Source organism: Pan troglodytes, chromosome 9 (assembly GCF_028858775.2).
Source record: "Pan troglodytes isolate AG18354 chromosome 9, NHGRI_mPanTro3-v2.0_pri, whole genome shotgun sequence".
Taxonomy (NCBI): domain Eukaryota; kingdom Metazoa; phylum Chordata; class Mammalia; order Primates; family Hominidae; genus Pan; species Pan troglodytes.
The window spans coordinates 104401614-104429518 of record NC_072407.2 but is presented as its reverse complement, the minus strand read 5'-3'; the positions used below and the strand labels follow the sequence as shown (position 1 = coordinate 104429518).

Genomic DNA, 27905 nt, shown 5'->3' with positions numbered 1-27905 from the left:
TTTAAAAATGTAAGTATAGCTTATTAGGACAGTTTGTTAAAAAAGCACAAGCTAAGGAGCCAGGCAGATCTGTGTTCAAATCTTACTTTGCAAAATTGCTGAAAGGATCAGAGCCGATGTGCTTTAAAGTATCTATTAACGGCAGTTTGTATTACTTGGCTAAGGCTGCCACAACAAACTACCAATGACTGGGTGGCTTAAACAACAGAAATTTATTTTCTTACAGTTCTGGAAGCTAGAAGTCCAAGATCAAGGTGTTGGCAGGTTTGGATTCTTCTGAGGCCTCTTCCTCGGGTGTCTTCACATAGTCACTCCTCTGTGCATCTGTATCCTAATCCCCTCTTCTTAGAGAACACCAATCATGTTGATTAGCAGTCAACTATATCATCTCATTTTACCTTATTTGCCTCTTTTAACAGCCCTATTTCCAAATACAGGTACATTCTGCGGTACTGGCAATTAGGACTTCAACATACAAATTTGCGGGGAACACAACTGAAACTACAGCACATCTCAATTGTTTAACGCATTTAGCACTGTATCTGGCAAATGGGATCCTTGATAGAGTAGCTATTATAAGCAAAATAAGAAAAAAGAGAATAGCTTTTAAAAAGATGTAATAGTATCCTGTGACAACAAGGCGGATTAGTTTTATGACTTAAGACATATTGGGCTGTTCTGACTAAAGGACTTCTAATTTGATTCCTTGAGGGAGCTAATTATCCCTTTAGCAATCACAAGTCCAGGATGAGAAGCAGAGAAAAGTTAACATTTTAACATTGTTCTGAGTCTACTGAATTTGACGGGGGGAAAGAATTCCCTCTTTATATTCCCTCCATAATGGCCGGAGAGAGTTTCTCTCATGAGGTCTTGAACCTAGGTATATGCATTTGGACTTACATACATGTATCAGCATATCAGGATGGAAACAAAGGCAAGAGAAGAGACTGGGGGACACAGAAATTCTTACTCACTCTTCCCATGTGTTCTCTAAAGGAATCCAAAAGAGTTGTGAGGTGAGAAGAAAAATGGAGAGTTTTTACTATTAGACTTCCTTATCTACCTGGCTTCAGAAGTCTGCCACAGAGTGAGATCTAAGAAAGGTCAAATATGACTGGACCCAGAAAGGAGGTACTAACCATTCATTGCCTGTATGCCTCCTCACCCCATCAACACCTATGCAACAAAGCAATTACACTACTGTCTGAAAATAATGCCTATTTATCTAATTTAAGAGTTTTCTGAAATTAATGTTGGATTCATTTTTCATCCAACATTGTATCTATAACATACAAAGCAACAAGAGACTGTCATCTAAAGAAATTTCACAGATAACATTATTTTAACAACATTTAATAATTTCTCATGAATGCAATTTTTTACTTAATAGCTGGCATTTGAGTACAAGGAAGACACATGAAAATTACTTTTTAAATCAGGAAAGAAAAAATATTCTGGTAACACAATCTTTTTAAAGCACTTTATTGAGATGTTTCTCACAAACTAGAGGGAGAAATAAGAGAAAAATCCTTATTTTAAAACACAAGTGAAAAGCACCAAAGACAATTCGGCACCATAACTCTGATGAACTCCAGAGTTCCTGGTTTCCAGTTCTTTTCTACACTATAATTTAGTATTCAAAGCTTTCTGAAAGAACAACAAATCCAGTAACTCCTGAAATGATGCATAACAAGCAGTGACACTACTCCCTTAGGTCCACACATACATACTAATATAGTTCACCAAACATAAATCTTCCCTTGTAAATAAACAGATTAAGATTAAATATATGATACCATCTTTTCAGAAACAAGATTATTAGTACCAAAGCAGACTAGAATATGAATGTTACTAATTGAAAAACTCATAATTCCCTTTTTACTTTAGATGGCTTCAAGTGTTCAACAATATTTTAAAGACCTTTTTATGCAGGTTAAAATATAGACTATTTTTCTTTAAGAGAGAAATGTACGAACAGTACCCTTGATTATACCCCTGCAAATAGGGCATTTTCTTAGAGAAGGGGCACATTCCTGGCATACTACCAGATGACCACAAGGAATAAATACAACAGAAACTTCTTTGTCCATACACACTTTACAAGTTCGTTCTTCTTGCAACCTCCTCAATTGTTCTTCCAGTGACAGACCTAATAACAAAAAATAACTTTAGTGAAATTGTTTCCACTTCATTAAAAAAAAAGGGTAATAGTTCATGTTGGTTTTAAATCTTTGTTTTACCTGAAACATCTTCTGTTGGAATATACTTCATATTCTTATCCACTGAGGAAAGAAAACATAAAAACCATCACTCTACTAAATACAAAACTGAGCCACCGCATCTGGCCAGTCCTAAGAATTTCTAAAATAATTTTCCCAACAAACTCACCAAATAAGTTCTTATACAATGTAGAGTCAATTTCTTTTAGACAGTTTTTGAAGATGTTGGCCGCAGAATTTCCTTTAACCAAAATGGTATCAATCAGTTCTCTCGCTTGTAAAGGTATCTGTGTTTTTTGTTTAATAATATCATGTTCCTGTTTATTAATTACATTGGCCTTTAAAAGATTATCCAGGATAGGAAGCACACACGTCAATTGTTGAAAGAGAGCCATTCTGTTCTTCCGAATTAATGACAAATCATCTTCATTAAAAAAAGAAAAAGAAATCCATTAGATTTTAAACTCCTTTAACTATACTCATATAGTCACTAATAACCAACCCTACAAACAATTTAGGCACTAAATAAAGTTCAAAAAAGAACAAAGTAACTTGTTTGCATTTGTAAGTCTGCTGTTTGGAAAACTTCCAGAGGAAGTCTCTGTTTAATTTTTAAGTCTATATATTTACATGTCCTAGAACTCCGCTTTTACTTTATTTTGTTGCAAGAGATTTGTAGAAGACAGTAAAAATTCCCCCCACCATATATAATACTACTCTTATATTTCCATTATATCATTTTACTTTTGTAAGCACTTTCATAGTAATTTGTCTCATTTGATACAGTGATCCTGTCAATTAAACAAGGCGAGTATTACTGCCTCTCATTTTTACATAGGGAGAAAAAAGACTCAGAAAAGAATGAGTGGCCTAAGATCACAAGAAAGAATAAGCTGCAGAACCAGGCATCCTAGACCAGTGTTCTTTTCAACACCCCATACTTAAGACGTGGTATTGTAGTATTGTAGGGTTTGAGTTGCCAAGTCAAAACAGACCTAGGTTCCAGTGTTGGCTAGGCCCACTCACTAGCTATGTGTCCTTATCCTTCCCCATACACCTCAGTTTCCTCATCTGTAAAATATACATAACGGTACCTTCCTCAAAGTTGTAAGGATTGAATAATACATGTAAAGCATCTGGCACAATATGTGGTACATAGTTAACTACCATTATTATTTTATAAATGTCTATGTTTATAGCTATTAAAAAAAACTACCTAAGAATCAAGCCTGACCTTTTTTTAAAAAGCCAATGTTTTTCCTTTAATATCGCATCACATAAAACTCCATAGTTAATTTATATTTATGGAATATGGTAGTTCCTTCTTTTGGGATCTGAATCATTATAAAATTTAATTGTCTATTTTCAGACTTTCAAAAAAATTTAAAAAGTACATCTCTACAAAGTACCAGTTTAATGAGAAATAAATTATAAAAACAGAAGTCTATCTTCTTTCCCCTTTTACATCTCTCTAGAAGTGAACTGCTCTATTAATCTCAAAACTATAAAATTCCATTCTGTGACAACTTTTTCTTCTACCTAAATAATTCCTCTCACTGCTAACAAATTTGTTCTTCACCTTTTCAAGATCTCCATGTCATTCCCAATTCTACTTGCACAAGAGCTATCTCCTGGCTTTGCTTCAAACCTCCTATTCTAATTTAGGTAGCAGTCAGGTATTTCAATGAAGTTCTCTATATTAGCACCCTTAACTCATCTTCCGTATTCCTTACTTGGCCTTTCCCCTATTAACACTGCCAAATCTGTAATTCAATACTATTTTCCAACCCATACAAAGTATGAGAAAGTCATAAATCTAAGGTGACAGTGATTTCATATAACCTTAGCTGGATTTCATTACTACTTAACAATCCTTAAATTGACTTTTCTTAGGCCCTTTCTTTCACCAAGTCCCTCCCACTTCCCAAGTCAATCTACCTAATGCTTAAAAAAAAAAAAAAATTGACGTGCTAGGAGCTGTGTTAAAGTGTTTTATTTGCAATATCTCATTTAATTCCTACAGCAACCCTATGGGAGTCATACTATCATTATCCCCATTTTACAGATGAGAAAGCCGATGTCTGGTTGAATAAATAGCCAAGCTAGTAACTGATAGAACTGGAATTTTTTTTTTTTTTTTTTTTTTTTGAGATGGAGTCTGGCTCTGTCACCCAGGCTGAAGTGCAGGGGCACGATCTCGGCTCACTGCAAGCTCTGCCTCCCGGGTTCACGCCATTCTCCTGCCTCAGCCTCCCGAATAGCTGGGACTACAGGCATCCGCCACCACGCCCGGCTAATTTTTTGTATTTTTAGTCAAGACGGGGTTTCATCGTGTTAGCCAGGATGGTCTCAATTTCCTGACCTTGTGATCCGCCCGTCTTGGCCTCCCAAAGTGCTGGGATTACAGGCATGTGCCACCGCGCCCAGCCTGGAGCTAGAATTTAAACACAAATCTGTTTCAATGTAGAAATCTAGACTTTAAATATTTTGCTACATGGTCATGCAATAAGGTACTCTTAAGTTATTCCTGTCTTTACTTACAAGCTTAAAAAGAAAACATCTTCCAACCCAATACTCCAATACATATGCAACCTTCGCCTCTCTGCTGGCCCTTTAACCCTGTCTTTTGCACACTAGTCTCGCCAGCTAGTGTATATACTCCTTGACAGCAACCACTGTAATTAGGCACAGTATTTGGCACTGGTGCTCATGCTCAATAAATATTTATTGAAGGAATAAATGATTACTCAAAATACTTGTTTTGAGAGGCTGAGACTTAATACTATCTGGACGAATACAAAAATCACTTTTCCTGTTATCCTTGGATTGGGCAGGTGGTTCTCATCAAGCCCCAGAATTTCATTGTAAGTTCTATTTTGTGTATGAGGATCACTTAGCAAGGATTAGGGAGTAAAGTATCCTATTAAAAATATGATTTGCAGAAACTTAAAAAAAAAAACAGGTTGAAAAACGACCTGCATCCAACTTTAACATCTTGCTTTTTCAAAACAATTTAAATTTGTTATGTATGAGAAAGAAATGGAATACAGCTCAAGAAAGAGCTTATTATGCTAAAATTCTCTGATTGGCATAAATCAGAGAACCTCATCCGAAAATAAATGTATAGAAAAAAGCTGCAGTCAATGGTTCTCAACTAGAAGCAATTGAAAGGGGTAGAAAAGGAGGGATGGTTTCGAAATGACTGGAGGACTGCTACCAGCAGTTAGTGGATGTGAAACAAGCATGTTGTCCTGTAACATGTGAGACAGTCCTAAGAGCTCCACTGAGAAATAATGCAGGTGACTAACATCCCCAAATACCTGATGCCATTTCTTCAGCTTGTTTTTCCTTCTCCTCTTCTCTTTTTTCATCTTCAGCATTAAGAAGTGCTGACACAATATCATTAACTGTTTTATAGTTCTCTCCAGTTGTCAGGATTTTACTTTGAACTGTTTGTTTCACCAGGTCTCTATTAAAGCCCATTTCCAAGGCAGATTTAACCACAGGTGTATTCATCATGACAGCATCTTCTGAAGAACTTTCTCCAGGTCCAAAATGAATAACTATTTGAAAAGAAACATGCTAATATTAAATTCCACAAACATAAACCTATGGAAAAAAGTATCATGGCACAATCTTTATTCATCCTTTACTCTCATATTCTGGTAAAGGAGATGAGCTATATGCATCGATTACCTATAACTCCAATAAAAGTTTGAACTTCATAATGGTCAAATGAGAATACAATTAATATGCGATACTTTTTACAAAACCCACCTCTCTGGCTACATCCTAGACCTACTTAATGAAAGATTCTCTAAGGATAAGAATTAGGAATCTGTATCTTTTGAATATTTCCCAAATGATTCTGATGTATAGTCATTTCTGGAAACCAATATGCTATACGAACTTAGAAGTGAGAAATAATCTTCTCCAGCCAGGAAAGTGGGGGGAAATCACAAAGACTTCATGGAAAAGTGGCGCATTAGAGTTTGGACTTGAAGGATGGACAGGGTCTAGACAAGTGGATTGCTGAGGTAGAGAGAATAACATAAACAAAAATGGGAAGTATAGTAAAATAGAAGATCAGTTCACCCAGAAGATGTAGTCAAAAAGTATGGCTTCAGAAGTAATTAAGGCAATATGATTTTAGACAGTGACAGATGCTCTGAAGAAAAAAGTAGTGTAAGGTCATTAAAAGAAACCAGGAAGCAGGAAGTCATTTTAGATAGGGTAGTCAGGGAAGCATTTTCTGCTAAGAGTCAATGCTAGCCCATATGATACTTTTATGAAAAAATACAAAAAGACATAATTCTTCAAGACACTACTGCCATCTTCTGGAAACTTATAATAAATATACAATGTCAACAATGTCCCCTCTTCTTCAAACACGCGTGGAATCCGTGTCCGAAGAAATGGCACCAGAACAAAGATTTAAATAACAAGGAATGAGCTCTATTTCATTTTTAAGCACATGCCTTGAGGAAATACTTAACGTTCAAGATAAGAGACACATTAGAGGATCATTACAGCAATATTTACAGCAGGAAAAAAAAACAGAAAATAACAGGAATAGCTCTCAATAGGGAATGGATAAATAAAATGCAATATACGCTGCACTACTGTGAAAAAATTTAAAAATATACAAACAAACTAAACTGGTATATACCTAGCCCATGCTACTGAGCTCTGGGTATTAGAAGTTAGAAACAGAACTGTATGTAAGCATCAGAGGGGAATTTGGCATTGCCTACAGCATTTAGTTTTCTTTCCCTTATGAAGAATGTATACATCTATTACATGTAAAATTATTAATACTGGGGGGAAAAAGGAGTGAGCTATGGAAATAACTCAAAGAAGTCTTCTAAGCAAAGAGAATAGCAAGTGTAAAAACCTTAAATTGAGGGAAAAGCTTGACATGATCAAGAAACAGAAAGAAGGTGGTAGAAGGTAAAAAAAGGAGGACAATGCCCAGATAAGCAGAGGCTTCCTAAGAGTTTATATTTTATTCTAAGTTTGGTAGAATATTATAGGAGTGTTTCAAGCATGCAACTGATAAAACTTGACTTGTGTTTTCATAAGATGACTCTGGCAGCTCGGTGGAGATGTACTTTAATGGGGTAAACCAGAATCAGGAAAACTTGTTAGGATGTTAGACACAGATGACGGTAGTTTGGATTAGGTTAATAGTGGTGGAGGGTCGGGCGTGGTGGCTCACGCCTGTAATCCCAGCACTTTGGGAGCCAAGGCGGGCGGATCATGAGGTGAGGAGATCGAGACCATCCTGGCTAATCCAGTGAAACCCCATCTCTACTAAAAAAAAATACAAAAAATTAGCCGGGTGTGGTGGTGGGCGCCTGTAGTCCCAGCTACCTGGGAGGCTGAGGCAAGAGAATGGCGTGAACCCGGCAGGTGGAGCTTCCAGTGAGCCAAAATCGTGCCACTGCACTCCAGCCTGGGCGACAGAGCAAGACTCCAACTCAAAAAAAAAAAAAAAACCGTGGTGGAGATGGTGAGATGTAGTCAGATTTGGCATATGTTATGAAGACAGAAATGAAAAGACTTCTGATAGATTAAATATACAAACTAAAGGAAGGAGAGGAATCAGAGATGATGCCTAACTTGAGCCAACTTTTAATGCTGGGAAATGAGTACCATTAACTGAGATGGGGAAGACCAAAGAAGGAACAAATCTGAGGGATGAAGAATGGGGAAGAAAATTTCTGGTTTGGTCATATTAACTCTACAATGTCTGTTACAGCCAAGTAGAGATTTAAACAGTTAGCTGGACATTCCAGCTTGGGGCTCAGGAAATGGAGAAATAAATTTAAGCTGAGCTATGAGGGGTACTCCAACATTTTGAAGTTTGAAAAAGGAGCAGCCAACAAAGGAAATTGTTCGGGACCAACCAGGGAAATAGAAAACCAAGAGTATGGGGTCTGATAAGTCAAGCAAAAAATGTGTCTTAAGAAAGATGAGGCCAAATGCAGTGGCTCATGCCTGTAATCCCAGCACTATGGGAGGCCGAGGCAGGCAGATTGCTTAAGCTCAAGAGTTTGAGACCAGCCTGGGCAACATGGTGAAACCCTGTATCTACAAACACACACACACACACACACACATACACACACACTTAGCTGAATGTGATGGTGCATGCCTGTAGTCCCAGCTACTCGGGAGGCTGAGGTGAGAGAATCACCTGAGCCAGGGAAGTTAAGGCTGCAGTGAGCCATGATGGCACCTAACCACACTACAGCCTGGGTGACAAAGTGAGACCTTGTTTCAAAAAAAGAAAAAACAAAGACAAAGCACCCAGTGATTATCAAATGCTAATTAACAGGTCAAGTAGTGGATTTGCTAACACGGCAGTCCCTGGTTACCATGACAAGAACAGTTTCTAGCAGAACAAGTGAAAGAATGAAAGGTGAGGAAGTAAAACAGAGTTAAGCATAGATAAATCTTCCTAGGTATTTTGTTGTAAAGGGAAGCAGAGTAATAAGGTAATAGCTGAATGGGGACATTCATTCATGGAAATTTTCCTAGGATTAGCAAAAGTACATTATGTTTATATGCTAACATGAGTGATTCAGGAGAGGTGGAAAAATTGAAGACTCGAGAGAAAGGGTATGTCACTGCCAAAGTAACCTTCGTAAGTTGACAGTAGGGGATGGAATACAGAGGACAAGTAGAAGTAATGGCCTTAGAAAAGGGCAAGGACAATTCATCTTTTATGAACAAACAGAAAGAAAAGTACAGGGATAAATTATGTAGCCTAGTGGTTTTGCTGGTGAGGCAATAAAGCAGCTCTCTTTTGGATTCTATTTTCTTAGGGAAGCAAGGTTATAAACTGACAGTAAGGTGGGAAGAGAGTGTTACAAAATTATCAAGACAGAAAACAAGAAACAGTCATTTTAAAGATTGACAAAGTGATTTTATTAGGACCTATGGTAGAACTGCAGGGCAGCCTACTTAAGAGCAGTGGTTATAAATTTTAAGAACAGCCCACACTGCTATCTATCTTTTCTAGGTCCATTACACGGGAGATAGTTGTCATGTACCCAGGTACTCTCCTTCCTATTTTCCAGTACTCTCCTTCCTATTTTCCAGTCAAATACTACCAAATCCTTCATCCAATCCTCCTGAGCCATGGTTTCTAAGACTCATACATCTTGGTCACCTTTCTCTGGTCCAGTTAACAAATCTGCCAATCTTTCTTAAAATGCTGTGCCACAAACAGAATGGCCCTTTGTAGATGTGATTGGCACATAAAACAGGGGATTACTACCTTAGCCATTTTAGACACAATAACATATGTATATTACATAAACTGACAGATGTGGCTAACATTAAGCTCTAATCAAAAGCTGTACTATTTCCTGCGCTTGCACTGAAATACAACATACCTGACTTAAATACCTAACATCTAGTCCAATTCTTGAATCATATGTGAATTGACGTTTTCCAAATCATGCTAACTCACAGCAAACTTTTCTTTTCTGGAGGGTTTATCATTTGCACTGCTTATTTGGCATTGCTTTGAACTATTTTTTGTTTTTCTTTTGCTTATGTCTCATTTCTCCAGTTGGAAGGTCAGCACTAAAAGTGATAAGTATAGCACTAGAACAAAAACTAGTACACTTTTAGGGTTCTCCACAGTGTCATTACACACACTCTCTCTCTCTCTCTCTCTATATATATATATTTATTAGCTGACTTCCCAGTATTTTTCCCTATGGCTTCAGAAACTCTTTTAAAAAATACATACTTTCATTCCTACCTTTTTTTTTGGAGACAGAGTTTCGCTCTGTTGCCCAGGATGGAGTGCAATGGCATAATCTCAGTTCACTGCAACCTCCACCTCCTGGGTTCAAGCAATTCTCCTGCCTCAGCCTCCCGAGTAGCTGAGACTACAGGCACATCACACCCGGCTAATTTTTGTATTTTTAGTAGATGGAGTTTTACTATGTTGGCCAGGCTGGTCTCGAACTCCTGACCTCAGGTGATCTGTCAACCTCGGCCTCTCAAAGTGTTGGGATTACAGGCATGAGCCACTGCACCCAGCCTATTCCTAAAATTCTTATAAAAATTTACACTCTATACTTAAAATTATCTCATACATACTTGGTGGGTCAGCATTTTCTTCTCCAGTGGTATCTGAAGTTGACAACAGCTATGAAACAAGAGAAAAGTTAATAGGTAAAAGCAGATATCCCCAACAATCTGAAAAGAACAACACTAAAATAAGCTTACTTTAAGTAAATGTATATGTTCTTTTGAGAACTGAGTGATTTAGGACCTTTGCTTTGCTTTCTTTTACCCTAATCACATAGATTTCCTTAAATTTCATGTCATCCCAAATTAGAAATCAAGTATTTCTCTAGTTTCAGGAAAGTAGAAAAATGTATCAGTGGTTTCTCATTTCATTTGGAAAATAAGATTTTAACTGGGTTACTCTCAAAGGGTCTCAGCTCCTAACAAGTTATTTTTTGTTTGTTTTTCTGGAAAACAGCAAAGAGACACTAAAGATCCTTCTCCAATCCCATCACAAATTTGTACAGTGGCAGCATAAATGATTTTTCAAAATAGTAAAAACAAAAAAACAATCTTTTTTAAAAAGCCCTCAAAAATCAAGTTGGTTACAAAAGTAAAAACCAAAGATGTCATTAACATGGATGAAAGTATGTACCTACAATTAATAAAAGAGAAATAAGCATAACTTCTAATATAGGTTGGTACAAAAGTGATCACGGTTTTGGCCATGACTTTCAATGGCAAAAATCATGATCACTTTTATACCAACCTAATAATATTTTTGTTATTATAAAGCAGAATTCAATGTTGTTAATTTTAAAAATGTATTTACCTGTTCAAGAAGATGAGGATATCTACCTTGAATCTCATCAACAAACTCTTGGCCTTTCATTCGTATCAAGAACTCACACCTAAAACATATGAGGAAAATTATTTTTAAAAATTGTTTCATATCAAATATAACCTGATCATTCTAGGAAAATGGCTTTCAAATCTTTCATTGTACTCCATAGTAAAAACATTTTACTTCACAACCCAGAACACATACATATCTAACAGGAACAAAATTATCATAAAACAATATACATCTTTCTGTGTGTTATATATCACGGTATTTTCTAATTCAATCCATTAACACAACAACAAAAAGAAAAGCGTTTGCACCTACAAAGGGGAACAAGTTGACTCCTGAAGAACACTATTATACACAATCTATTTTGTGCTTAAAGTGAACTACTTAACAGTTTCAGATACTATTAACTCAGTATTCCTAAAATGTGATCTTTCACAATACAATAACTGCTCATTTTTCTTCAATGTTCACTCTTCCATTACATTTGAGCCAGAATCCACTACCTTCCCTCCAAAAAATATGGAATCAAATATTTTTATCTATATATAATATGACAGTGTTTCTCAAATATTTGTTTTTAAACTGATAGGGCTTCTCAAAGATGTTCCAAGAAGTTCACATACCATCTATATCTATTCTATTCCTTTTGTTTCTTCAATAAATGATACTATACAACAGAATATTCATATGTTAAAAAAAAGGAACACTGACCTATGCCCATATTATATGCAAAAATAGTAAAAATGGATCATATACCTAAATATAAAACCAAAAACAATAAAACTTCTAGGAAAAAGCCTTGTCTTTATTTGTCTTTACATTGGGTAAAGAATTATTAGACAAAAGACCAAAAACATATTCCACAAAAGATAAAATTGATAAATTGACATCATCAAAATTGAAAACATCTGCTCTTCAAAAGACAACGTTAAAGAAATGAAAAGCCGCAGACTGAAAGTTTGCAAGAGTGACATCAGCAAGACAGCAGACTAGGAGACATCAGCCTTCTTCCACCCACAAAAAACAACAAAGAGACAGCTATACACAAATACAGCTCTGGAAGAACTCACTAGCCCAATCAGCCTACAGCAATAAAGTGAAAAAAAAAAAAAAAAAAAAAAGAGAATAACCACACAGAAAGGACTGCTGGGAGATCTGCTTAGCAGAGACATCTGGAGATGGCTAAGAACAAGGGGTGAGGGCTACCTGTATCAGTCATGTGGTGAGTGCCATTACAGTCCTCAGTGGCAAAGACTGCTAGGCTCCTCCCCAGAGCAGGTCCCTGGAGACCTCCAATAACCCTCAAGATAGCCACAGACTTCCTGCAGGTTTCACAGTGAAGGACCCTATAGTGTTCATTGATGCCGACCCCAGTAGCCTACTTTGCAGAGGACACTGACAGCTTTCACCATTAAGGTAACCAGCACCCATTGCTGCTGTGAACCCCCTGGAGAGGGAGACACTACTGCACTCCTCACCCTGAAAAAAAGCAGCTCTTGCACTGCCCAGACAGTGCAGCCCCTAACCCCCACATATGCCCCAGACCCCAGAGCCACAGCTGCTTCACATGTACCTTCATGTAAGACCTTTGCTCTGTGGCTGCTCTAATCACACACTCTCCAGATCCCAGCTCTCTGGCTGCTCTGCACACCTGCACTCCGCACCCAACTCAAAGGCTGCTCTATGTGCACCCACATCTGAGGCACTAGAAGCACCACTGCTGCAGGCTAGTCAACATCCTGAACCCCAGACCCGCTGTCTTTCTGCAGACACTTGCACTCCAAACCTTGGCTCTGTAGCTGCTCCACAGGTGTCCACGCCATCAGAGACATCAGTGCTGCCACCTCCACCAACACAACAAGCCCAAAGCCAGAACCTGTGCCACGAAGAATCCCCTTGGCCACAATGTCTCCCATGGGAGAAAAAGTGATGAAGAGGTCCCCAGCAGCCTCTGCCACTATAGACCAAAAAAAGCCTTGCTGCTGGTATGGATACCTGCAGCCTTGGATGTTGAGGACCCCTGCAATCCTCACTGACAATGATCTGGGCTAATGGAGCTGCATGGAGTTCACAATGCTGGGCCTTCCACAGAGCCAGAACCACCACACCTACTGGCTGGCGCCCTCACCCTCACCCTCACCCACAGGCAAAGATCTTTGCCCACAAAAAAAAAAACAAAAAAACAAACAAAAAAAACACACTAATCTGTAATGTCTACAAGTAATTCGTCCATCAAATACACAGATAACACAAGGCCACAAGAAACAGAAAGAAAAAAAAAAAAGAAACGTGACATTACCAAAGAAACACAGTAATTTTCCAGTAATCACCCACAAAGAAATGGAGATCTATGAACTAACAGATAAAGAATTCAAAATAATTGTTTCAAGCAAACTCAGTGAGCTACAAAAGAACACAGATAATGAAATAAAAAAATATACACAAACAAATGAGAAATTCAACACAGAGATAGGAATAATAAAAAGAAACAAATTCGGGAGCTGAAGAACATAACAACAAAAAATGCAATAGAGAGCATCAATAGCAGACCTGATCAAGCAGAAGAACCTGTGAACTCAAAGGCAGATCATGTGAAATTATCTAGTCAGAGGAGAAAAAAAGAAAAAAAAAAGAATAGTGGAGAAAGCCTACCTGAATTATAGGACACCATCAAGCAAAACAATATTTGCATTTTAAGAATTCAAGGCCAGGCACGATGGCTCACACCTGTAATCCAGCACTTTGGGAGGTTGAGGCGGGTGGATCACATGAAGTCAGGGGTTCAAGACCAGCCTGGCCAACATGGCAAAACCCCGTCTCTACTAAAAATACAAAAATTAGCTGGGCATGGTGGTGCACACCTGTAGTCCCAGCTATGTGGGAGGCTGAGGCAGGAGAATCACTTGAACCTGGGAGGTGGAGGTTGCAGTGAGCTGAGATCATGCCACTGCACTCCAGCCTGGGTGACAGAACAAGACACCATCAAAAAAAAAACCCAAGAAAATGAAAAACAAACCCGAGAATTCAAGAAGGAAAAGAGAGAAAGGACAGAAAAATTAAAAAAAAAAAATGCTGAAAACTTCATAAATCTAGGGAAAGATATCCAGGTACAGGAAGTTCATAGGACCCCATAAAGATTCAACCCAAAGAAGACTTCACTGACACACATTATAATGAACTGGCAAAAATAGAAGATGAAAGAGAATTTTAAAACTGTAACAGAAAAGAAACTCATCTTCTACAAGGGAATCCCTATAAGACCACAAGTGGATTTCTCTGCAAAAACCTTGTAGGCCAGGAGAGAGTTGGATGATATATTCAAAGTGCTGAAAGACAAAACTACCAGACAAGCATATGTATCCCAGCAAAGCTGTCCTTCAGAAATGAAAGAGATATAAACAGTCCCAGACAAACAAAAGCTGAGGGAGTTTATCACCACTGGACGTGCCTTACAAGAAATGCTGAAGAGTTCTCCAAGCTGAAATGAAAGGACACTAATTAGCAACATGGAAACATATGAAAGTATGAAACTCACTGGTAAGATAAATATATAATCAAATTAAGAATATTCTAAATTTGTAATGGTCATGTGTAAATTACTTAATTCTAAAATACAGGTTTTTAAAAAAAGTATTAAAAATAACTATAGCTTCAATAATTTTTTCATGAATACACAATATAAAATGCAAATAATGACATCAAAAACATAAAATATGTGCAGGAGGGTCTGAGTAACAGTACAGTTTTTTAATGCAATTGAAATTAAGTTGTTAGTGCTTGAAACAGACTACTATAACTATAAGATGTTCTATGTAAACCTCATGATAGCCACAAAGTAGAAACCAATAGTAGATGCACAAAAGATATAAAGGAATCAAAGCATACCACCACAGAAAATCATCTAAACACAAGGGAAGACAGCAAGAGAGGAAGAAACAAATAATCTGCCAAACAATCAGAAAACAATTACAAAATGACAGAAGTCTTTACCCATCAATAGTTACCTTGAATGTAAATGGGCCAAATTCTCCTATCAAAAGATAAAGAGCAGCTGAATGGATAAAGAAAACAAGATTCAGCTACAGGTTGTCTACAAGAGACTCAATTCACCTTTAAGCACATGCATGGGTATAGGAAAAAAGATATTCCATGCAAATGGAAACCAAAAGAGAGCAGAGGAAGCTAAAGTTTTATCAGATAGGGCAGACTTTACATCAAAAATTGTAAAAAGAGTCAGAGAAAGTAATTATATAATGAGAAAGGGGCCAATTCCACAAGAGGATATAGTATCTGTAAATATATATATGTACCCAACATCAGACCACCTAAATAAATAGAGAAAATATTAACAGATCTGAAGACATTAATAGATAGTAACACAATAATAGTAGAAGACTTCAAAAATCCTACTTTCAATAATGGATGGGTCATCCAGACAGAAAATCAGTAAGGAAATATTGGACTTCAACTATACATTGGATCTAATGGACCTAACATACAGGTTGAATATTCCTTATCTGAAATGCTTGGGACTAGAAGTGTTTTGAATTTTACATTTTTTAGATTTGGGAATACCTGCCTTATGTTTACCAGCTGAGCATCCCTAATCCAAAAATGCAAAACCAAAAATGTTCCAAAGAGCATTTCCTTTGAGCATCACGTTGGTACTCAAAAAGTTTTCAATTTTGGAACATTTTGGATTTTGGATTTTTGGATTAGGGATACTCAACCTTTATACAGAACATTCCATCAAACAGCAGATAATACACATTCTTCTTAAGCACACAAGAAAAATTATCCAGGGTAGATCATGCAGCAGGTCACAAAACAAGACTCAACAAACTGAGGAAGACTGAAATCCTATCAAGTATCTTTTCAGACCACAATGGTATATAACCAGAAATCAATAACAGAATGAAAGTTGGAAAGCTGACAACTATGTGGAAATTGAACAAAATACTCCTGAATAATCAATGGGTCAAAGAAGAAATCAAAAAGAAAATTTTAAAAAATCTCAAGAAATATTAAAATTGAAATGCGACATAGCAAAATGTATAGAACAAATGCAGTTCTAAAAGGAAAGTTTATAGCAATAATCGCCTATATTTAAAAAAAATCTTAAATAAACACCGTAATTTTACATCTAAAGGAACTAGAAAAAGTTAGCAGAAGGAAATAACAAAATCTCATGAAATAGAGACTACAAAAACAATAGAAAAGATCACTAAAACTAAGAGCTGGATTTTGAAAAGATAAGTAAAATCAACAAAGCTTTAGTTTGACTAGTAAAAAGGAAGACGAAAATAAATAAAATCAAAACCAAGAGATGTTACCATTGATAACACAGAAACGCAAATGACCATAAGAGACTCATAAGACTCATAAGACTCATAAGAGACATGAACAATTATTCACCAAAAAACTGTATAACCTAGAAGAAATGGATGCATTCCTAGAAACTTGTAATTTACCAAAACTAAAATAAGGAAGAAATAGAAGATCTGAAAAGACTTATAACTAGTAAGGAGATTGAATCAGTAGTCATAACTCTTCTGACAAAGAAAAGGCCCAGGAACAGATGATCTCATAGCAGAGTTCTATCAAGAAGAAGAAAGAAGAAGAAAGGAAGAGGAGGAGAAGAAGGAAGAGGAGGAGGAGGAGGAAAGAAGGAGGAAGAAGAAAGAAAAGGGAGGAGGAGGAAGAAGAGGGAGGGAAGAGGGAGGAATACTTCCAAACTCATTTTATGAAGCCAAGCATTACTCTGATACCAAAGCCAGACCAGGACAATACAAGAAAAGAAAATTACATGCCAATAGCCCTGATGAGCACAGATGCAAAAATCCTCAACAAATACTAGCAAACCGAATTCAGCAGCATACTAGAAGAATCATATATCAAGTGAGATTTATCCCTGAGATGCAAGGATGGTATGACATATGCAAATCAATAAACGTGATACCACACATTGACAAAATGAAGGATAAAAATCATATAACCAGCCAGGTGCAGTGGCTCACGCCTGTAATCCCAGCAGTTTGCGAGGCCAAGGTGGGTGGATCACCTGAGGTCAGGAGTTTGAGACCAGCCTGGTGAAACCCCATCTCTACTAAAAATACAAAAATTAGCTGGGTGTGGTGGCATGCACCTGTAGTCCCACCTACTCGGGAGGCTGAGGCAGGAGAATCACTTGAACCCAGGAGGCAGAGGTTGCAGTGAACTGAGATTGCATCACTGCACTCCAGCCTGGGTGACAGAGCAACACTCCATCTCAAAAACAAAACAAAAAAAAAATTAATAATAATAATAATAATATAAACATCTCAACAGACACAGAAAAAGCATTTGACAAAATTCAACACCCTTTCAGGATAAAAATTCTCACCAATTTAGCTATAGAAGGAATATACCTCAACATAAGGACCATAAATGGCAAGTGCACAGTTAACATCATACTCGATAATGAAAACCTGAAAGCTGGCCAGGTGCAGTGGCTCACGCCTCTAATCCCAGCAATTTGGGAGGCTGAGGCCGGTGGATCACGAGGTCAGGAGTTGGAGACCAGCCTGGCCAACATGGTGAAACGCCATCTCTACTAAGAAATTACAAAAATTAGCTGGGTGCAGTGGCACGCACCTGTAATCCCAGCTACTCGGGAGGCTGGGGCAGGAGAATCACTTGAACCTGGGAGGTGGAGGTTGCAGTGAGCTCAGATTGCGCCACTGCATTCTAGCCTGGGCAACAGAGCAAAACTCCATCTCAAAAAAAAAAAAAAAAAAAAAGCTTTCAGCTTTTCCACTAACATGAGGAACCAGACAAGGGTGCTTACTCTTGCCACGTCTATTCAATATAATACTGGAAGGGTTAGCCAGAGCAATTAAGCAAGAAAAAGAAAAAGGCATCCAAATCAGACTGGAAAAAGTCAAACTCTCTGTTTGCAGATGACATAATCTTATATATATAGAAAACCCTAAAGATGCCACCAAAAACAGTTAAAACTAATAAACCATCCAGAAGTTGTAAGATACAAAACCAACTTACAAAAGTCAGTACTAACAATGAACTATCTGAAAGAGAACTCAAGAAAGTAATCCCATGTACAACAGCACCAAAACAATAAAATACTTAGGAATAAATTTAACCAAGGAGGTAAAAGAGAAACACAATGAAAAACATATGACACTGATAAAGGAAACTGAAAATGACAGAAATAAATTTTTAAACAATCTCGTGTTCTTAAATTATAAGAATATTGTTAAAATGTTCATACTACCCATAACATTCTACAGATTCAATATAATCCCTACCAAAATTCCAATGACTTTTTTATCACAGAAATAGAAAAACCAATCATAAAATTTGTACGGAACTTAAGGCCCAGAATAGCCTAAGCAATCTTGAGAAAAAACAAACAAAAAAAACAACTGGAGGCATCATACTTCCTAATTTCAAGCTATATTACAAAGCTACAGTAATCAAAACAATATGATACTAGCATAAAAACAAAGACATACACCAACAGAACAGAGAGCCCAGAAATAAAGCCACATATACAATCAATTAATCTTTGACAAGGGCACAAAGAACACACAATGTTGAAATGATAAGTCTCTTTAACAAACGGTGTTGGGAAAACTGGATATCCAACACCGTTTTTATGTAAAACAATAAAACCAGACCTCTATCTTATACCACCTACAAAAATTAACTAGAAATGGATTAAAGACTAAACATAAATCCAGAAACCATAAAATTCCTTAAAGAAAACGTAGGCTAAAAAGCTCCTTGGCACTGGTCTTGGCAATAATGTTTTGGGTATGACACCAAAAGCACAGGCAACCAAAACAAAAATAAACTGCGACTACAACAAGCTAAAAAGCTTCTGCTCAGCAAAGGAAACAATCGAGAAAATAAAAAGGCAACCTACAGAATGGGAGAAAATATTTGCAAATTATACATTTGATAAGGAGTTAATATCTAAAATATTTAAGGAACTTATACAACTCAATAGCAAAAAAACAAAAACAAACAAACAAAAAAACCCAAATAATTCAGGTTAGAAAACGGGCAAAGGACCTGAACAGAAATTTTCCCAAAGATATACAAATGGCCAACAGGTACATGAAAAGGTGTTCAATGTCACTGATCATCAGGGAAATGCAAATTAAAACCAAAATGAAATATCACCTCCCACCTGTAATGATGCCTTATTATCATCGGAGACAAGAAATAACAAAAGTTGGCAAAGATGTGAAGAAAAGGGAACCCTTGACCATTGTTGGTAATTTACTACTGTCATTATGGAAAACAGTATAGAGGTTGCTCAAAAAACTAAAAATAGAATTAGCATATGATCTAGCAATCCCACTTCTGTGTACATATCTGAAAGAAATGAAATCAGTATCTCAGAGATATCTCTACTCCCATGTTCAAGCAGCTATATGGAAACAACTTAAGTGTCTACTAAGGGATGAATGGGGGATGAGCCTGGCCGGGCGTGGTGGTTCACGCCTATAATCCCATCCACTCCGGGTGGATCACTTGAGATCAGGAGTTTGAGACCAGCCTGGCCAACATGGTGAAACCCCGCCTCTACAAAAACAGAGTAATTAGCCGGGCATGATGGCAGGTGCCTATAATGTCAGCTACTCAAGAGGCTGAGGCAGGAGAATCGCTTGAAGCCAGGAGGTGGAGATTGCAGTGAGCCTAGATGGTGCCACTGCACTCCAACCTGGACGACAGAGTGAGACTCCATCTCAAAATAAATAAAATAAAATAAAATCCTACCATCTGCAACATGAATGAATCTGGAAGGCATTATGCCAAGTGAAATATGCCAGAGAAAGACAAATACAACTGGCCCTTGAACAACACAGGTTTGAACTGCACGTGTCCATTTACACCCAGATTTTTCTCAACCAAATGCAGATCACATTTGCAGATGTGAAACCCACATATTTGGAGGGCTGAATTTTGGATGCACAGGTTCTGCAGAGTCAACTTCTGGACTTCAGTATGTGCAAATTTTGGTATACGTGGGGGTCCTAGAACCAGTCCTCCAAGCATACCAAGGGACAACTATACTGTATGGTATCCAAACTCACAGAAACAGAGAGTAGAATGCTGGTTGCCAGGGATAAGGGGGTAGGTGAAATGGGAAGATGTTGGTTAAAGAACACAAACTTTCTGAGGATCTAATGTACAGCACATGGTGACTATAGCTAATAATACTGGACCTTATACCTGAAATTTGCGAAAGAGCATCTTTTAAGAGTTCTCACCAAAAAAAAAAAAAAAAAAAAAAAGAAAGTTACTACATAAGGTGATGGATTTACTGAGATTAAAGATTATTCCCAGTTGAAATGTGGGCTGGGCTCAGTGGCTCATGCCTGTAAGCCCAGCACTTTGGGAGGCCAAGGCAGGCAGATCACTTGAGGTCAGAAGTTTGAGACTAGACTGGCCAACATAGCGAAACTGCGTCTCTACTAAAAATACAAAAACTACTGAGTGTGGTGGCGTGTGCCTATAATTCCAGCTACTCGGGGGGCTGAGGCTTGAACCCAGGAGGTGGAGGTTGCAGTGAACTGCCATCTTGCCACTGCACTCCAGCAGTGATAGGTGATGGAATGAGACACTGTCTCAAAAAATAAAAAAAAGGAAAAAAGAAATGTGTTGTTTTCAGAGAAGCATTTACAAAACACGCCCCTACATCTTCTCCCTTAATCATTTAAAACAAAACACAAGTTACAAAAATAAAGATTTTGATTTTGTTTTATAAGGTACAAAATGTAGCAGTTCCAACACTGGAATTTGGAAGCTGTTTTTGTCTTTGATACCACAACATGAATTAAATTTCAAATTAATGTATATAATCCCATAGAGCCCAGCATAATTAAGTCATTTAAAAGTCTGATAAAACATGCTTTTTAATTTTAAACATAATTAATAATTTAGTCATTTTTCAGTGTAAAAAAGTCAAAATTTATCTTGATATATTATGAATATTAATGATATAACTTTAAAATACAACTTTTAACAATGTACTGATCCATAATAAAGTATTTGTTACTTCAAGTTTCTTTTTCATCATATATCATACAAAATGACGAAAACTTTTTAAATTTCCTGAAGGGGTTCAAGAGATTCTTCATTATTGTGAAAGACACTCACAGGTAAAAACATAATTTGTGATGTATGATTCCACTTATATATGATGCCTAGAGTAGTCAAATTCATAGAGACAGAAATAGAATGGTGCGGCAGGGGGCAGTGGCTCATGCCTGTAATCCCAGCACTTTCGGAGGCAAAGGTGAGCAGATCACTTGAGCTCAGGAGTTCAAGACCAGCCTGGCCAACATGGTGAAACCCTGTCTCTACTAAAAACCCTGTCTCTACTAAAAACACAAAAAAATTAACCAGGCATGGTGGCAGGCACCTATAATCCCAGCTACTCAGGAGGCTGAGGCAGGAGAATCGCTTGAACCTGGGAGGTGGAGGTTGCAGTGAGCCAAGATCGTGTCACTGCACTCCAGCCTGGATGAGAGAGTGAGACTCCACCTCAAAAAAACAAACAAGGGCTGGACGCGGTGGCTCACGCCTGTAATCCCAGCACTTTGGGAGGCTGAGGTGGGTGGATCACGAGGTCAGGAGATCGAGACCATCCTGTCTAACATGGTGAAATCCCGTCTCTACTAAAAAGTACAAAAAATTAGCCGGGCGTGGCAGCGGGCGCCTGTAGTCCCAGCTACTCGGGAGGCTGAGGCAGGAGAATGGCGTGAACCCGGGAGGTGGAGCTTACAGTGAGCCGAGATCGCGCCACTGCTCTCCAGCCTGGGTGACAGAGTGAGACTCCGTCTCAAAAAAAACAAAAAAAAAAAAAAGAGAAAGAGAATGGTGGTTGCCAGGATGTTGGGGAATGGGATAATGGTGAATTAGTACTTGATGGGTAGACAGTTTCAGTTTGGGAAGATGCAAAGGTTCTGGAGATGGATAGTGGTATAATCGCAGAACGGTTAAGAATGTACTTAATGACACAGAACTATACACTTAAAAAATGGTTAAGATGGTAAATGTTATGCCTATTTTATCACTATTTTAAAAAATCATCTAGGCCAACCCCTCCTCATTTTACAAACAACGTCCAAGTTCACATAGCTACTCAATTACAAAGACAATTTAATTCTATTTCTACTAATAACACTGCCCCTAAATTATTTCTAGGCTATAATAAAAAAAGACACTGCTAGAGACAAAGTGGCTAAAAGGAGGTAAATGACAGATAAAAAAAAAATTGTACAGAAAAAATAATTTACAATTACAATTAAAATGGGCAGTCAGATATGCTTTTTTCTTTTTTTTTTTTTTCTTTTTTTTTTTTGAGACAGAGTCTTGCTCTGTTACCCAGGCTGGAGTGCAGTGGCACAATCCTGGCTCACTGCAGCCTCTGCCTCCTGAGCTCAAGCGATTCTCCTGTCTCAGCCTCCCAAGAAGCTGGGACTACGGCCACGCGCCACCACGCCCAGCTAGTTTTTGTATTTTTAGTACATACGGGGTTTCACCATGTTGGTCAGGCTGGTCTCAAACTCCTGACCTCAGGTGATCCACCTATCTCGGCCTCCCAAAGTGCTGGGATTACAGGTGTGAGCCACCACGCCCATCTAAGATATGCTCTTAATACATGGACTTTTACATTTGACTTATTCCTGCATCCATTCTATGTCCCTTCTTGTTTTCCTGTTCTTACCTTTTTCTAACGTCTTTTTAATCTATTTTATATGTCTTTGTAATCCTTAAGTACTCTTTAAAAGAAGATGGGAAATAAATAAAATGTACGGTCATACTTGTAACTGACTTACAAAAGTACACAGAAGACTGCAGAATATTTTTCAACAAAATAATTAAAGTTAAAATGTGATCTTTTAGAAGGATAATTCCCCAATGGCATAAAAGAGGCTTTGTTATAATTTAAAGGTAAACAAAATCATGTAGGCATGCCTACTTCTTTTAAGCACAGAGTTTTTTGTACAAATACCTTTTTCAAAACAATTACCTTGGAAACCACTTGGCATGTTCTACCCATGGATCATCTCCAGATTCCCAACACCTCAAGCCACCATCACAACAAAAGCATTTGACATCATCATTGCGACCTTCAGGAAAAAAAAGACTAAATATTGAAAACACGTATGTTCTAATATGTAAATTAAAATAAAATGATAAAATGTATAGTTATTTGCTTCTTACCCACATAATAAAAACCAGCACTTGCAAGCTGCTCAGGCTGAACTGGAACACTAGATGGCCAGTACATAAATGTTCTCATTCGAGCTGCATGTGTCTGCATGCTCAGATTTGAAATGCTAAACCTCAGAGTTTCTAGAGAATTTTCCAAAAATGGACAGTTGGGAAAATGCCTCCGGTGTTCTGACATAGCATCATCCTTTGGTTCCCAGTTACTGAGCTTCCCACCACAGGCAAAGCAGGCTACCCTATCTCCAGGTCCTATATAATAAAAACCAGCTCTTGCCAATTCTGATGGTGACAAAAAAGTTAATGGCCACATATGGTAGGTAAGAAATCTGGCTTCTTCAGTACTCATTGCATAACTGTAGGGGTTAGTCCTCGATGAAGAGATGTCTTCAACTGCTCTAGAATTAAGAGGGTTTGGAGAAAGGCTGGAGTAAGAACCACTGAACAAGCTACTATGTTCCAAGGTGGGAGATAATGAATGTGCAAAACTGTTTCTCATTGGAGACGTATTCTTAGAGGTGGATCCCAGACTAGCTGAAACCAGATTCTGAATAAAGCTACAGCTAGGATACAGCTGTTTATGCTTTTGAATAGGACTGTCTCCTAGTTTCCAGTTATCCAGCATCAGGCCACAACAGAAGCATTTGACCTTGTCATTCACACCAGTATAATAAAAACCAGCACGAGCAAGACTCCTTTCTGAGACAGGAACCCCGGCGGGGAAAGTTGAATATGTAGACATTCTGTAGAGTTCACAGGAAAAGTCATACTTCATTTTTTGTTTGTTGCTGTTTGTCCAATCTGACAAGATCGTGCTATCTTCCATTATACTCTTAATGTTTTGATACGAGGGACCTGGGAAAAGTCTTTGGGAGGCAGTTTTGTGCATGAGTAGGTGACAGTACTGTTTGATAGCTAAAACATTCACATGAAATTTCTTCACATGAACTAAGATTTTTACCACAAAAAGAAATCAATGATAGACTCTTATGTAGAATTTACTACACTTTCTTTACTGGATTTATCTCAGTTTATATTCAGGTAGGATGAGTATCTCTCTGAATTACCAAGATACTACTTATAACACAACTCTTTGGGGTTGTAGTAACTCTTTTAGGTAACCTAAGTGCTATTTGTTCATAATCTTGAGTAATACTAACTTAAAGCCCTGAAAGGTGGATGCACTTCTGAAAATGTTAAAACTCCTTGATTTTTCACAGAGATTTATATTAACAAAATTCTAAGCAACTATAGAATACCGAAATTATGCCTTTTATTTATATTTGGTTACAAGCTATGAAGCCTGAATAACAGACCAATTACTGATTATGCCACAAGGTAAAAAATTATATGCAGGCTTCTTTCCCTATAAGCACTTTAACATGACAACCCAAAAAATCTCATTTTATTCCAATAAACAAAAGTAATTAAAACCTTCATATGTCACACTATTTAAAGGCTAAGTTCACACAGCTGATCATCATAGTATTTACTTAAGTGGGCTAAATTACTTCAGCTGACAACTTTTGGGGAAGTCAATACCCACAAGCTTTGTTGAACCTGTGCCTGCTATAGTGCTTGATGTCAAATGAATTTGGCTTAAAGTTCACAAACTGTAAACTCTATCTTTGTTAAATATCATTTGTATTTGTTTCCATTTCCTGCAGCATCATGTTGACTTTCTTCCTAACTTTGTATACCACTATTATTCTTGATCAACTGAAGGTATTTTCTCCATAAACTTAGTTAGCCATAAAATTTCCACAGCACACTTTTTACACTGCATTTAAAAACTAAATAACCTGTTCATCATTTAAGGACTATTCAGCTATAATTATCAGTCATGTTGTAAACATTAATCAATTTATCACAAGATAAAACTTGTCCTTTCTAGTGTTATCAGAAACGCCTAACAAAATATTGTACTACCAAAAAAGTACTGCTTAGCATAAAGTATCAGTAATCAACTCTACTAGCCTTCTTTCTGAAAACTCTTCAATGTTTTAAAAATATAATTCATACACAAAATTACACTCCATAGAATTCAAACTATATCCCTTTATAAAGTTTCGAGATCTCCATAATGGGATTTATTACTGCAGGGGGACAAAATAGGGATAGGGAGATTCTTCAGGGTTGTAAATCTGAAAAGAAAAAACAAAAAGTATTTTAGAAAACTGTATTTGCATGCCAAATAGAACTTACATACTCCTCAATTTATTCAGTAAAGTCTAAGACTAATTCACACTTTAGATAATACATCTTAATTCCAGCAATTTGTCACAACTTTCTAAATGAAAAAGCTATTAATTAAAATAAGTAAATGCAACATACTCCCCATAGCACTAACTATACGTGTCTTTAAAACGCATAACTTTAGAGACAGATGGAAATTTTCACACAGGAAACATTTTGTCCTTGCTCTCCTCCCCTTTTCTGGCCTAAAGGTAACTCTGGCACTCTGCTGGAGGCAAAGGCACATTGGTTAAAAAGACAGAGACATACACTCCACTACACCCTGTCAGCAGCAGTACAGCAGGAATTAAGACAGCAACGTTAGTTTGTAATATCAAGTCTCTCCACGACTAGGAAAACTGCAGTAAAATGCACCACGAGTTCATTAATATAAACTCTTAAACTCTGCCATTCCCTTACAATTTCAAAGCAACGACCACAGAAAGCAACTCGAAAACAAAACCTAACACAGTGGCCTGTGAAACAGTGGCTCCGGCACTACGACCACTGGCATGATTGCTTTAATTACACCCAGTCTTATATCCTATCTTTAAATGAAAGATTTTTATCTACGTGCACCGCACTGCTGCTTTCTCTTTACGCAAATTGCAGCTGGGCAGGGGATAGGATGGAAGGGAAAAGAATAGAAACTATGGGATTTACCCAATAATTTCCCAGAGTTGCTTCTCACAATACACAACAGACGACTACTGGAATGACAGAGCGCAGTGGCAACTATGAAATATGAAATATCGCCGCCACCGAAATATCTTCGTTTCAATGTATTACATTAAAAGAACGCCGAGGGCTAAGTTTAAAACCTTGCAAAAACTGCGAGAGAACATCTTGGTCAAAGTCCAAGGGCCAGAAGAGTGGGCGGCGGCCAGAGGAGGCTTGAAAACAAGTCATTTTAAAAATCGCTTTGACTGCAAGTCTCGAAGTTGGGGCTTCCGAATCCAATAAAACCTTGGCGAGAGTAGAAAGCAGAGAGCCCCCGGCGACCCTCGACCCTTGGCCGAAGGGCCTCAGGCCCCGTCCTTCCTCGTTCGGCCGCCACATCAGGGAAGTGGGCCCCCGCGGGCCCTCGCGTCCCCACCCGACCCGCGCCGCCCGAGCCCGGAAGGAGCAGCACTCACCGCAGTGCGGGCGCAGCAAACACGGAAGCTGCGCGGCTGCCTAGAGGCCTCCTCAGAGCCGGGAATCAGCGGAGCCGACAAGGAGATACGGCCCGCTCGGCTCGGATCAGCCCGGGCGCTCCCGAAGCCCGCCGCCCCATCCGGGCTCACTCCGACGCACGATGACGTCAGCGCGCCCGGCCGAGGACCAGCGTTAGCCGCCGCGCGAGGGCGCCCGGGAGGCTGGGGCCGGAAAGCGGAACCGAGAGCGCTTTCCGCCGTGGGGCGATGAACCTCCGGGAAAGACGCTGGGAGGCCCAGGGACGCCCGGCGCAACTGGACGCTCATCGGGAGTCACGGGGTCGGCCCTCAGGGGAACGGGGACTATCCGTATCAACTCGGTGTTTGTTCGTTTTCTTCACCTTGCGGTTTGTGCCCCCTCCACATTTCCTCTCTGTGCCTACCATTCTCCTGGGGGACGTGGCAAACCGTGAGCCGCTGCGTTTGACTTTTGGGAAACCCTGCGGAAACGCCCTGGCGCCGGTGGTTTTGCGCGTCCTACCCTGTGTCACCTCAGGGTTATGATCTGGCCCCTGGCAAGGCTCCCCAAGTGTGATGCCTCCCTGCGTCGAGATGACTGCATTTTGAGGATGGAGTCAGTCTGGTGGCATTTTTTGCTTAAGTAAACAATTGTAACCGTTTGTGTAGCATCAGCGTTCAACTGCTGCCTGTGCAAATCGAAAAAAGCGAAACGTTGGAAACTAGGAAGCATCAGATGAATAATTCTGAATACTTGATGTCAACGGGAGTATCTTGTTTTTAAACTTTTGGTTTTCTGTTCTGGAGACAAACAGTTCATATGCACTAAAGAAAAAAGTGTCATTATTTCAGATGCTCATTGCCAGCAAAGAGAACTGTATTGCAAGTCAGGCTTCACTCCCAGTATTTTCTGAATGTTTCAATAAAATGAAATATATACGTCTGCCTGTGTATTGGTGTACATGCACATATAATTCTACATAAACCACAGAGGAGCCCAATTTTTTTTAATGCTTAGGTAATAGAAAATTTGTAAATAAAAACCCTTGGCTTTTGCTAGTCATGGACCTTTTGTATCCCCCCGCCATACTCCCCCAATAGTGCCATAGACACAGTATCGTGCAGTAAATGTTTGTGGTATGACAGCCAACGAACGACTTTTGAAGT

General features: G+C 38.4%; 1 protein-coding gene across 11 annotated transcripts; it reads right to left on the bottom strand.

Moving 5' to 3' along the window:
- Positions 1-1466: 1466 nt before the first annotated feature.
- BIRC2 (baculoviral IAP repeat containing 2) lies at positions 1467-27222 on the bottom strand. 11 transcript variants are annotated; one of them, XM_063784454.1, is made up of 11 exons: positions 26721-26860; positions 25327-25493; positions 23344-24215; positions 23150-23249; positions 11083-11161; positions 10341-10389; positions 5540-5782; positions 4582-4653; positions 2389-2643; positions 2241-2282; positions 1467-2149 (listed from the first exon to the last, which is right to left on the bottom strand). In XM_063784454.1, exons 3-11 carry the CDS (start codon positions 24173-24175, stop codon positions 1956-1958), a joined length of 1866 nt encoding a protein of 621 aa, XP_063640524.1. In that variant the 5' UTR covers positions 24176-24215; positions 25327-25493; positions 26721-26860; the 3' UTR covers positions 1467-1955. The 11 variants fall into 11 exon arrangements, with proteins under 11 accessions (XP_063640524.1, XP_063640527.1, XP_016777362.1 ...); XM_063784457.1 differs by having other exon boundaries at positions 23344-24092; XM_016921873.3 differs by having other exon boundaries at positions 23344-25493; positions 26721-26880.
- Between the last annotated feature and the right edge of the window lie 683 nt (positions 27223-27905).